The 14,057-nt window shown below is 44.1% G+C and overlaps 1 protein-coding gene across 2 annotated transcripts in view; it reads left to right on the top strand.

Annotated features, from left to right (window-relative positions):
- npnta (nephronectin a) overlaps positions 1-14,057 on the top strand; it is a 49,497-nt gene continuing 35,440 nt past the window's right edge. Inside the window, exons 1-3 of one of the 2 annotated variants that reach the window (XM_066720659.1) lie at positions 1-353; positions 5,647-5,747; positions 9,805-9,855. In XM_066720659.1, coding sequence (XP_066576756.1) covers positions 283-353; positions 5,647-5,747; positions 9,805-9,855 — 223 coding nt within the window. In that variant the 5' untranslated portion in view covers positions 1-282. The remainder of the gene's footprint in view (positions 354-5,646; positions 5,748-9,804; positions 9,856-14,057) is intronic. The other variant, XM_066720660.1, reaches the window with a different exon arrangement.

Consider the following 14,057-nt stretch of genomic DNA (forward strand, 5'->3'; position numbering starts at 1 on the left):
ACTCCGGAGCGCCGGCAGAGTGCACTGGGCTCCTCACGCATCGGGCCGGTCAGTCCCCCGGGTTGCGCGGCTCTTCAGCACCTCGGACACGTTACTGCGCCGCCGCTTTCACGCCCATAAACCCCGGGAGCAGCGCAGAGTCGCACCGCCGCGCCGGAGCCTCTCACAAACCGGGACTGGGAAAGTGTCGCCAAACCTGATTTAGCCGCCGCTTTCTGGCGTCCAGAGACACAGGACCGTGGGATTTTAAAGGGGACAGCCGATCACAGAGAAGCCCCAGTCATGGACTTATGGACAAAGTTGGTGTTGCTGTCCAGCGTGTGCCTGGGGGCGAGCGGGGACTTTGACGGCAGGTGAGCTCCCTCCTTCAGTCTCCGGCTCCCAGCACTAAGCACCAGTTATTTGCACTGGTATTTATTTATTCGCATCTCAAACATAACCACTCTCCAGCAGGCAGAGAAGAGACTAGGTGTGCAACTGTGTGTCTGTGTGGTGCTGGGGGTGTCGGACTACATTGCCAAACTGCAGACAAGTTGGTGGCGGTGTTTCATTGTAACAAGTAGAAAAGGTGATTTTGCGTCTGTTTTCGCTCTGGAGACACGCAGTGATGTTTTGCGCATCGCGGGTCATTGTTGTAGCGGCTGGTTGTGTAATTAGCGGTTTGTTTAACTCATTCATACAAATACTTTTATGTTATTAACGCAACTGCGGCTGATAGTAAGGGGCGAGCAACACCGCAGGGGTTGTCTTCACGGCTGGGACTATGTTGTGTAGAGCCTGGATGTCAAATACACATCATTCATAATGGTTTGATAATGTGTTGCTTTTGCGCATAGCCTGAGGATCAATACCGATCAGGTCAGCAGGTCGTCTGTGTATGACGACGATGATGATGATGATGATGATGAAGTCACTTTTCGCAACATATTAGCCAGGTTTACATTCCAGAATAAACAGTACCTGGGCAGGAGACCCCTAGTTGTGAACTACTCGATTTATGTGAGGTAGGGGTGTTCAGCACCTGTAAATCAATCAATCAATCAATGCATCTTTTCAGCGGCGTTTCTGGTGGCTGAAACACACACACCAGCTCCTGCCTGCCCTCACGGGGGTCCTGAAGACCAGACGCCGTAGTTTCTGCGCTAAACTGCAGTGAAGTGACAGCCTCCACACGGGCTCGCAGTTCAAGTCCAGACTCGACCGGGAGAGACGTGTTTCAGAGCAGGAGCAGCCAGGAATGCGCCAGCTGGTGCCAAACTCCCATTCCCCCTGCCCAATTAACACTTTAATTATCCATTAGCGCAACATCACCAAACCACGTCTCATTGTAGTTGGGACATTATTCTTTTAATTATATGGCATCGAACTCTAAATGTGTTTTGATTTATTATTATTATTAGCTTGCCTGCTTCTGTGTATTTTTAACTGAAACCCAAGGAGACTCCTGAAGCCCTTGCAGGTCGTTGCATCATGTTGGTTGAGGTCTCACTCCGGGCTGCTGGACGGTCCCTGCAGGCGCGTAGCTGGTTGCAAGTTGGACGTGTACCAGAACCAAAAATATTAGTATATTTGAGAATTATGTTTGATCAAAATAACGAACTGATGTATATTTGCATTCCTTAACTTCACTGAATACATAATCACATTACAATTAATAATAATAAAATATACTGGTTAATGCGCAATTACGCTATATTTAAATTATTGGAATAAACTGTAGAGATGTTGCTTTCCCTCCCTGTGATGTAAAGCAATGGGGGCGCTAGAGAGCAGGTATAAAAATCCAGGATACAGAACATTTTATAAATATTCTACCAAGTATGTGGATATCCTCGGTGCAAGAGATCTAGGGATATTTAATCATCATCAATTAAAAGCTAGAACCATAAATAACAGACTGCTTTTGCTAATCAATTTGAGGGAAAATACACTTTGCTTAATCAACATTGCATAATGTCTCAGAGCTGGTGGGCTGCAGTAATCAGTCACGTCTGTGAATTGTTGGTTAGTCTCCTGAATGCATTTCAGAAAATGTCAGTGCAAACAAGTGTTCCTGTACAACCTCTCTCTGGCTTTTACATGCAGACTGACTGTTCAATACCTGCCTGAACACCTCAATGAGATCTGCAACCAATATGAATTATTCACACGGGTGCCCATTTATATAATTGGCTTCTTGGATTCTATAATTGGGGTCTGGGTGAGGATCTCTGCTGTTGAACGCTTGACCAGAGTCTCTGGGGGAGATCTGAGCCCACGCCCCAGGTTATATAGCCCTGATCGAGACACTGTTAATTGTGGGAGATGCATTCGTTAACCCCAGGGTTAGGTTTAGTTGTGAATCACGTCCAGTGTCTGAGGTTGGTTCAGCAAAATGTTTTTGTGTGTTTTCAGCCTGAAATGTACAGTTCCCAATCATGTCTCGGTTTCCATTGCATGACAAATTGGTTGTTTAAAGAAATTACCAGCATTACCTTTGAGAACCATACAAGCTCTGAGAACTGTCCAAACCTAGAGCAATCATGCATTCATTCGGCCTATTGCATGTGCATTTAGACCTTCAAAGCATAGTATCTCGATGCAGAAAGGGCTTCTTTGATTCAGACCAGATAGAGGGAGAAGGGGGCAGGGCGGTGTTGTTCGTGGGTGAACCGGGCTGAACTGTCACAAAGGTATTTTGAGGGAGAACAGGCGAGTTGAGATCATTAGCCTTTCCTCTCACTGCAACCCGGCCGAAGTTTGGCATTGAGTGAAAGCCACCAACACAGATAGGCCGATTGCTCGCACAGTCACAGATGAATAATGGATGAGATCCGACTGGAGGAGGTGAGAGATGGCGCTGCTCCACATATTTAACAGTAAGAAACCGAACGGAAAGGTCAGGTAAACAGGACAGCATTCATCATAATGAACTGGAAATATTACACAACTAACAATCTAAAGAAGAAACTGTTTTCCTCTGAATAAACCTTCAGCATCAGGTTGGGTGTCTGTTGGCTCTTTAAATCAAAAGACATCATCAGTAGCTAATACAAATGATGACCTTATATCCAAAAAGTGTGCCCTTTATTTGGCATCATTAGTTGTTTAAATAAACATGTACATCTAACAATGTCTACAGGTATAATAGTTTGAATTCTTGAGGCAGAAGTGTGTCTTCTTTATGAATGATTTTGTCAGAAAGTTCAAACTGCCTCCTGGCTGGATGTCAGCCTCCACATCCGTCCGGATTGATTTGATTTTCAGTGTTTGCCGTGCGGTTTGGTTGCCTTTTCCACGCTGGTGAGAAGAAAACATTTGTTAAGGCAGCTGGGCTGGTCTGGCAAAGGGAGCGGTCACTCTCAGCGCACAGCGTATGGCACGGGTCTCATTTCCTATTCTCTCCTGCTCTGACACCTATCTGGATCTTGCCAAAGGTTACATGCAAATCTTCTAGACTATTCCTGTTTTTTTATGTTTTTCTTTTTTAGAAGCTCTCAAAATACATTTGCATCACTCATCTTGAAATGCGAGATTGGAGTGTCTCGTAGCTTTATATCAAATTGGCTGAAGGCAAAGCAATTACGTTTAGATTACATTTGGCAAGCTCATACCTATACTGCAAGACTGTCTGCTTTATGAGCTGGAGGAGCCATGAACTCTGAATGATCATTGACACTTTTAGTGATAAGATGATTATTATAATGTTTCTTCTTTGCTGATGTTCGGCACCCAGTTGTTTACTGTGCACACGTCTCGGATTTATTCTCTAGGCTACCTGTGGGTGACCAGCATGTCTTAATCGTGGACAACCATCGAAACGAACCTTGCTAGCTTTAATTAAACCTCCTGGTTCATCTCCACATGTGGTCAAGATCGTCTCCTGTGCAGCAGCCAAGAGCTGCGCTTCTCACATCAACACTATTGTCTGGATGCGCCTCCAGGCTGCCAGCACAGATACGGTTTCTGTGTAATTTGCCAGTCAGGGTTTTTCAATCAGCTCTCAAAACCGCAGAGAGAGGGAGGGATCGTCTGCATTAGCATTTCTGTTCTTTGGAAAACAGCATTCAAAGACACCGGAACGGTCTGTGTGTGAGCAGAATATACACAAATACACAAGCCTTGTTTAATACAGCTCTGGAAAAAAATAAGAGACCACTCCAAGTTCAGAAATCAATGTTAAGTGGTCTCTTAATTTTTTCCAGAGCTGTATTTAGATATGGGTGTGATAACTAGGGATAACAGTCATTTTGCGTGTTGGTTTATTACCACTTTTGGATGAAAACCTTCTAATTCTTTTTATCTTCTTAAAACTATGCAATGTTAAATAAACATTGTACAGACCTTTACAAAACTTAGTCTCTTTGTAAGCTTATATAGGTCTGATTCACAGGAACCATAGAACAGAGACAGTTAAAGTACACTGAAGATGGACAGACTGTGGGCTGCGGGATTTGTTGAATTTACATTCATAGATCTGCCAAATACCAGCATGCAGACTTATGTTTTGTTTCAGCCTCCATAAAGAGCTGTATTACGGGGGGGAGCAAGTAGGAAAAGGGATTTATTAATATAATAGTCAAACGAGTTTCTTTCCTGTCTGCAGCACTCCAGTTATTACATTGAAGATTTTTCTCCCGGGTGAGAAGTGGGAGAATAAGGCATTTGATTTGATCACCCAGTGAAAGGCAAGCTTGTGCATTTGATGCCTCATCTTCTCATTTAGGCAAATCAATCCCAGTTTCCCCTCCATGGAACAACCACAGCTCCTGCTGACATCGGCAGCTCTGCCCAGTAGTAATGACCGAAGGCGGCAGGTCACAGCCGAGTGGAGGATCAGCGGGTTGTCAGCGTCGATCTGTGGGGTGACTGGGGGCTCAACCCGCATCGAGGAGATCATCGTTCACCCGATGAGCCTCTATGGGGAGCCCAGTTTATCATTTTTCTAATGTGAGATTTCTAATGACTCACCTTTCACCAGCGGTCCATTGAACAAAGACATTATCATCATCTGAAACAGGAGGCTCATGGGAGGGGGGAGTTCATTAAATCAAAAGGGCAAGGAACAAAAAAATACAAATTGCCTGAAATAAGCTCATAAATCACGACTACAGTCCATTTATTTGACGTATACCCCAAGACACAAGATAATTAGGGTGACCCCTGGCACTCATGAGGGGCACTTGAGTTTTGTGTTGGCGTGGTTCTGCCCTGCTCTCGATGGCAAAAAACTAATCATAGCGTGTCAAATTGAGGAGAAATGTACGCAGGAGCCTTGAGCAGAAAAAAACAGTTATAGTAACAAAGAGGTGGATTTGATAGGATTGTTCGAGGTGTTCATGGGAAGCGTGTGGATCAAAAATCACTTTCAAACGTACTGTGTACTGAGGAGACTGGGACAACCATGGTTTCAGATGGAGACGCAACATATTTTGACCTCTGAAACGCCAAGCCCTGACCAGATGGATGAGTGAAGACCACCCGATTAGGAAAAAGCAACATCCGGAGCATTTTCAAAATGTGGGCATCGTTTGTAGGTGCCGGGGATGTCCTCTGTGCCACGAGAAAGGCGTTGAGGTCTCTTTTGGAAAGGGAATGAGATCAATTGAGTGAATCTTTCCCAAAACTTGTAGTAAAACAAGTTCTCTCTCTCTCTCTCCCCGATAGGTGGCCCAGGCAGATGGCCTCGTCCAATGGGCTCTGCCGCTACGGAGCTAGGATAGACTGCTGCTGGGGATGGGCCCGACGATCCTGGGGCCACTGCCAACGTGAGTACTGCTGGTGCTGGGGCTTTACAGGGCCTAGTGGGGGCTTTTACACCTTGTAGACGCTTTGACACACAGGCAACAAACCCAAAGAAACAGGGGCTCTGGCACCGACACCCACACTGACCTACAACCCTGTCTCTCACGCACTGCAGACATAACACACAGGCTTTCACAGACAACCTTTCAACTCGCCTTAAAAAACATTCACAGCTTATGGAGGTATCTGTGTACCTTGAGTAACTCCGATATGATGCCCAAGATATCTCCCAAGAATGCCTGCTTGATTGAAACGTTTTTAAAAACAATTAGACACTACTAAAATGGATTACTGAGTGGAAAAAGTACTCCTTTAATTACAGAGCCCATTCAAACATCAATGCACGCTCAGCTTGTGTTGGTGTTGGTCAGCTATGGTTAGGGATTTTGGATGAACATCAGTCACGGGTTGATTTTTGCTTCTGTGCAGGAACACTTGCATTGTAACAACTAAAGTCGCACGAGTCGAAATATGAAATTAGAGGGACACCAATAAGTAGCAACACATGTTTAAATCCTCCTTGTTCTGGGGCGGCAGACAGGTGGCCAGTACTTCCCTTTTGAACGCCAGTGTAGTCTGACACATGTGAAAGTGGCACGCACGCTTTTGAGGAAATGGATCCCCAGTAAAATCAGTTATAGAGTCCTTCCCAGGAAATTAAATTCACTCACAGTTTCCATGCTCCTTTGTCATCTTCCTGGAGGATTAGGGATATTTCTGTCCTTGGGCAAAGAAGAATGCACTTTACTTTATGTGTACATAATTTGTTTGTGATGTCGAGAGATATATAAATACCCCCCCCCTGTCCCACCCCGCCCTGCCCCGCCCCGCCGGATATTCACAGCGCTCTGGCAAGTGTTGAATACTTCGCATGGCTGCTGCACATCACAGCTGTTGCTCGTTATGAACCGGCGCTGCGGCCGGGCGGGACACTGGGGCCTGTGCATACATTTCAATAAATAACACTGCATGCTGCATTAGCCACGTATGAGCCTTTACTAACGGAGAATGCCTCGTCTGCGCTGCGATCGCTCATGTCATCGCAAATGCATTTTGGTCGCAATTCTGAATGCGCTTTGCCGTGTTCCCACCCGAGTTCCATCCGTCTCCATCTCGCACGTCTCGGTTTTAATAAGCCGCAGATAAATATTCTGCTTATTTGTTTGGCTGCCGGGTTCTGTGAGGAAAATGACCTTGTAGTCGTGGTCCTGTCAGAGGTAATCAATCATCTGGGTTCTGAATCAGTAAGCACAGTGACGGAGGTTCCTGTTGCTTTTTTTTTCCCGATCATCGCTTTCACCTCAACCGCTTTTTTTCCCAGTGCTAGTCAACACAGCTTGCATGCTAATGACTGCCCACAACTAGGGTTCATTTCAATTCGCATTTTCTTTTTTCTCCCACAATAAAACTGAAACACATCTGTGTGCGCGTGTGTGTGCATGCATATCCGCATGTAATTCATATATAAACACATATGCATATATGTTAGAGAGCAAGAGAGAGAGAACAACATTTACACATAGCTGTGGTGCTGGTGCCCTAACTGCACTTAATTAGCCTACATGTCTGTCAGATGAGCTTGTAACTTCAAGACAGCTGAACAGACACTTCAGCCATCTCTCACCGTTCACGGAGAGAGCAGCCCTGGTAATGACATCGCACACTAGAGCCGGGGTGACAGGCAAAGCCCGAGAGGAACTCATTACCTCAGTGGCGTGCCAGTCGGACGCCAACGACAAGCTCAAGACAGGAACCCTCTGTCTTTGTGAAATCACTGATCAAAAAGAGAAGCGTAGCTCAGATTTACAGTGCACCTCATTTTGACTTTTCTCTCCGACGTCGTTGTGATGAATCGGTACAAACTGTGAAAGAGATGCAGAGTTAGGAAAACCAGAAGAGACAGATGTAGACATCAAATTCCCTTTACGAATTGGTTGGTTACTTTTGACGGGACCGATAGCTGCTGAGTTCAGCATCGAATACGCTGGTATTTTAATTGCTGTACCAAAATGCCATGCGTGGAGTGGATTGTCTGACATGTTGTTCATTGTTGATGGCTGGAGTATGTGTATCTGATGGCTCAATTAATGCTTTACATCCACAAGAAAGCCAAACCTTGCAGCTTGTCTAAACTGCCACCTGTTTAATGAGACAGTATCCTTTCATCTCCACATATTTTGAATGTTGCACTGAAGGCATGCTGAAGATGAAGGTCGAGTTGTTTTGTCTTTTCATGTGATGTGCACAAACAATTCATTGTATTGCAGACCCACTCATGTTTGTAGCAAATTGGCTTGTGTGGCTATAACGCCATAACGCATGACAACTCAATCGGTCCACTACAATGCCTGCCTACTGCAGAAATTAAAAAACTAAAACTGATCAAAAGAAAATCACAAACATCCAGCAAATGAAAAGGACCAAACAAGATGGACGCATGAAAGCCTAGCAGAAGAATTATGTTATTAACTCATAAGCGGAGAATTCCAGACCCACTTGACCGCGCAGTCGGTCCCTTTGTTACTTGCGGAGCTCTGATAGGGTTTTATAGTGCTTCACAATTCTCTCCCTTCATTTTTAATTAGTGTCAGCTCCTTTTATGACTCTCTCTCTCAGCAGTGTGTAAGGGATGTGGGTCAAAGCCTCTAATTGATACATGTGAGTGGCACGGTTGAGCCCGTTGAGCTAAAAATGTGCACGACAAAAGCACATAACCGAGCCCATAAAACACCTACAATCATCCCAGAACACAACCAGGTGTCGGGCGGAAGTCTTATCCGTGCCAAGCTTTGATTCGGTTTGTCATCACCTGAACCAGGTGAAAACAGACGCCTGCTGTCTCAGTTCCCGAACAACACACTGAACACCTCGATACACCACAATTAGAAAACGCATAATTATAGTTTGGGTGATATTAGTCATAATTCAACAGCAAGGCGTTTGGTATGGAGCTACACCTCAAAAATATAACACAACAGTATGGGTTCCTGTGGATTCACACAGTTGTGCCGCTGGCTCTGCAGAAAGAGTGAAAACCATTTGGCATCTCGACATCTGTATTCGGAGACGGATGCAAATGAAACACTTAACTACCACACGGCAGTAGCTGCACGGAGATATTAACACACCTCAGGCCTTGCAGAGGAATATTTGCAAATCAATAAAAATGTCCGAGGGAGAGAAAGACGAAGCGCTCTGAAAGACAAGCTGACAAAAGACAGAAAATAATGCGATGGGAGAAATGAATCCTTTAAGTGCTGTAGAGTAGCTGGAGATCTCCACCAAGCCACCCTGTGAAGGTGATCCCAGGGCTGTGATCTGCATTTAAATGCGAAGATTAAGCCCCACGTTAGCTCACCTGCTTTGCGTTCACAGCGTTTGCCCAGCAGTGCTGCCGTGACATTGTGGATCCATCACAACTGTCACTCCGTGACGGTCTGCCTGTCATTATTAAAAAAACACTTCACCTGCAATCGCAATGAGCTGCACATATATTGGATGTTACCTTCTGAAGTACAGAGACCAACTGATTGACTTCTTCCCTCGATGGTGCTGGGAAAGGATTGAAAAAACACCCAGATGACTTTGAACCTTTATTAATCCAAACTAAATAAAGGAAATCTACTGCTTAATTAAAGGATACTGTCTCCTTAACAGTGCGTTGACAATGTTCCCACAGGTTTAATTTCTCAAACAGCGAATTCCACAAAGTGTTATTTCAAGAAGAATTACAAATACATGAAAAGTGTGTTAGACCTCAACATTTAATGTTAAACAACAAAACAAACAAAACACATTTATTAAGTTAAACTGGCATGCCTTTTAAGTCTAATAGTCTGTTTTGAACGGATTCGCTTATTTGTGAAATTAGATGTGTGTGTAATTCTCCAGGAATGCGAGCTTGTCTTGAGACTAAGTACAGCCTCGTTTCATGTTTGTTTTGTGTCTTTCCCCCCCCCCCCCCAAACAAAAAAAAGAAAAAAAAACTGGAATTTCTTTTTTTGGACATTTCTTTTTCAGCTCTCTACATCTTAAGACACAGAGTAGTCGGGATAAGGTGCCAGCCCCAAGGTTAGCTCAACATATTTCTTGGAATAATCTTGGCAAGTTGTGTCCTGGAGGCACGCACTCACACTCAAGAGATATAAATAGCTACCTTCCAGCTGCAAATGTTTTCTCTTGTTTGAAACCACGGCACACAATGCACTTCCTTCAGTCCGAGCTCAGCCTGAAATTAATGTGACGCTTTGCAGTGAACGAGGAGTGAGCCATGGCCGATGAGATTTGTTTTCTCACTTGATTGATCACCTGGAAACCAATAACCAGGACTCTAATCAGCTAATGCGACTCAACTCCCAGGACACACACCGCGAAGATGAGGCAGTAGCATTTCATATTTGGGGGAAACATTCGAACACAAGTAATAGGCAGTTGTTTTAAGATGCCTGTTCTGAATATCACCATAATGGAAAAGGAGCATCCGGAAAATTTTAGATTTTTGTCCTGATTTTCCTCTTTTCCACGTGTATAAAATGCAAATTCCGCTTTATACTAGAGGTTGTGTAACCATAGACACACAGAAGGAGGGAGATTGGCCAAAGAGTCCTGCATTAAGCAAACAAGTACAGATAATTGACATTCCTTTCCACTCATCATCTCTTAGTAATCATGTCTTGAACCATTAACAGCCGGCTCTGCCATTCGTAATAAGATGTCAACATGACATGCTTATCTGTCCAGTCCCACGTATCTGGATCAGTTCTGTGCTGCAGTCATCTGTCAATCATAAAGTGTGATGGACTGGCATTGCAGCAGGTTTTTATAATTAATCATAGTTAGAAGATTTTAAACAAACAATTGACAACAAATGCAAAAGTCCCACCTCTCTGACCTGTGGGGTTTGAACACTGACACCCTGAGCCCTGTTTTTACTTGTATTTGTTTCATTATTCAGCCATTTGTCTCTGGGGGTTTCGAGGGTAAGTTAAAAATTGAGCAAAATTCTGTGCTGGAGTGAAAGGTTTTGAAAGTACCCCCCCCTTGTTTATCTTTCAATTTCTAAATGGTTCCCCAGGAGGGTGTTGGGATGACCTTTCCCCATGGAAACACACACTGGTCCCCATTGTGAAGTCAGTCACTCTGCCCACCCACGACTTCAGGCCAAGTGTACGGCACACTGGAGAGATGCCCCCTCTTTGCAAAAAGACACCACAGATTGCCCCTTCCAATTCTTCATTTGAGATAACTTTGGGTTGTAGACAGAGAACAGGTCAGTGTCCAGCCGGCAACAGAGCGATTAAAACTCAACACGCAAGGACAAATTAGGCTGCAACACACGTAACAATGGATTGGACAGCACTCAATACATCCAACAAATGGGGAGCAGGGAGACACTCAACCCGCTCTGACAGTTCAGCAATATCAGATCATAAGGGAAGGAGAAACTCTATACGTCTAATCCACAGAAGAGCAGTGAGAAGCTCAGCCTGCTCCAACAGTCTTATCAGTGCAATATGTGTGTTGTAATTGCTGGAGCCACGCTCTGCAAACAGACAACAAAAGAGCCGGGACACATCCGCAGAGAAACCATGCGATACAGGCGACTCGCCGTCAATCCAAGCACGGAAAGCATAACCACGTCACCACGTAGACCTTAGGCAATTATATTATATATATTATTATATATATTATGACAGATCTGCTTCCATGTACTGACTAAACCTGTAGCTGATTGCTTTTCCAGCCTCTTACTTGTGTCTTCTACCCCAGAGACACACACATGTATTGGGCGAAATGCTGTGGCGTGTTTTTATGATACAGTTTCAAACAAAACAAAAACTCGTCTTCCAGCCCTCAATGATACGAAGATCAGCTAACTCACCAAGGACAGCTAGTCCCGTTTACCCTGAAGAAAGAAAGAAAGAAAGAAACAACAACCTTTTTCTCTCTCAACTCACCCAGTCCTTATCCATTTTCTTTTGATCTCCCTTCTCTCTTTTCCCTTTTTGTGCTTTTAAGTGAGTGTGACCAAGTGGCTCCAATCATCCCATTAAGCCCACAACAATCAATTACACCCTTAAGAGCCTCTACCAACATGGCCGACTTAACTTCAGCCGCCTTACCCAAGATGGAATGAAGCTTCCTCAACCCCCAGGGACCGGAGCCTGAATTCAAATTTAGGAATATACACTCCATCCATCCATCGAGAGAGAGAATGCATAGCAAGCGAGAGTATAAAAATACTTTTCAACGAGACATGAGGGTGTTACTACTGCTGTATTTTGGAAAAGTCCCAAAACGGTCTGGAAGAATTGTTGCGAAAGTGAATGATAACCCAAGTTTCCAAGGTCTTGTTATAATTTAACAGGGGCTGACAGAGAATGCACGGCCCGGCCACACACTAATTGATCACTTCCATCATCGAGGAATTCAATGAATGCATCAACGAGTCAGCAAGGCAAGGCGCTCTGAAGTGGGAAGCAGAGTGGTTTACAGAAACCCTAGAAGAGAGACCCATTACCGGATCAAAGATTCCTTTAGATTCCCTTGATAGAACAGGAGGAATTGTGGGAAGGTCACAACTGGAAAATGTACCACAGGAATCCTAGGAACCTGCCCGATATGAGGCGAGCGAGTCAGTGCTGTTTTTAGGACAGGATGCCAGGCAAAGTGTCAAAAGAGAACAGGGTATTTCCTGCCTACTTGCCAAATTTGCTTGCTAAAAGAAGTGTCCTTCACTGCTCCAATGATGGGGTTCTGCTGAGCGCCCACTCGCCTGACGATTACGTAAATCCATATAAATAAATATCTGCTCATGATAGTACTGTAGGATTACATTTTCCATCGGATTTAATTGCGAATCTTCAGACCACAAAAGGTGTCAACGTGGATAACCTTCAGACCAGTTTGTGCTTTCCCATATTTGGCAAAATATGGTCATCGAATGATTCTGTTTAATATCTTCGGTTAAATAACAACTGATCTAATAACAAACTTGTGAGCTTGTTTTCTTATCGGTCAATAATATATTGTAAAACAAACCATCTCTGAACAACATTGTGTACAAAGAAGAATAAATAATTCAGCAAAGCAAAATAATGTTTTTCATTACTGGACTCTAGCCTTGAGACATCCACAATAATAATGGAAGTAGATTCATTTCCTAAAATAAAACATTAGTGACAGCAGACTAATAGGAATAATCAATGACCATACCCCCACGCGAGTGAAGTAATTGAAATCAGACATTCTTACGAAAAGAAAACAACCCTGCTTTAGGACGAGCTATTAAAAACAACGAGCCTCAGGAATCACTTGCTGGAGGAGTGATGATGTCGCCAAGCACAGCGAGTCACCACTCTGCCAATTAACTTGACAAATGGCCGTACCATCTGACTTCAATAGCGTTGCTGCCTGGCGGCCTGTTACCAAGACTGCGCTGGACAAACACACCTCTCACAGAAGATACCGAACATCTGACACTTTTTATAGACAGGGATGGCTAAATACTTAGCTGCAAATACAAAAGAAACAAAAATATAAGTGTTCTGGCTTTCAGTTCATTTAATGCAAATTAAAGAATTGCATGGATACTGAAACGTTTGTTAAATTTTTATAACTTGATACCTGGGTTTACAGCATCATTATTTTCCTTCAGAACTTTGCGTGCATTAAGGGAAACCACCAAGACAAGCCATGGAGAAACTGAGGTTAAATTTTAAAAGATCTGATGCCAGGAAAACATTTGTTTGCAAGTTAACATTCAACATTCCAGAGAGAAGATGACAATAGGTTTTGGTCATTTGGATAAAGTAAGAACATAAGAAGAACATAAGAACATTTACAATCCAGAGGAGGCCTATAGCCCCATTGTGCTCGTTTGGTGTCCATTAATAACTAAGTGATCCAAGGATCCTATCCAGTCTGTTTTTGAATGTTCCCAAATTGTCTCTTCAGCCACATCGCTGGGGAGTTTGTTCAGATTGTGACGCCTCTCTGTGTGAAGAAGTGTCTCCTGTTTTCTGTCTTGAATGCCTTGAAGCCCAATTTCCATTTGTGTCCCCGTGGTGCGTGTGTCCCTGCTGATCTGGAAAAGCTCCTCTGGTTTGATGTGGTCGATGCCCTTTATGATTTTGAAGACTTGCATCAGGTCCCCACATAGCTAAGGTCAGGGCAGCTTGGCAGGCCATTGTTAACTGGTGTGCGAGAAGAACTTGTCATCAATCTCAGCTTGACTCCGAGCCTCTGGCAGTGGCCCTAAGGGCCCGGAGATG

Source organism: Amia ocellicauda, chromosome 13 (genome assembly GCF_036373705.1).
Source record: "Amia ocellicauda isolate fAmiCal2 chromosome 13, fAmiCal2.hap1, whole genome shotgun sequence".
Lineage (NCBI taxonomy): Eukaryota > Metazoa > Chordata > Actinopteri > Amiiformes > Amiidae > Amia > Amia ocellicauda.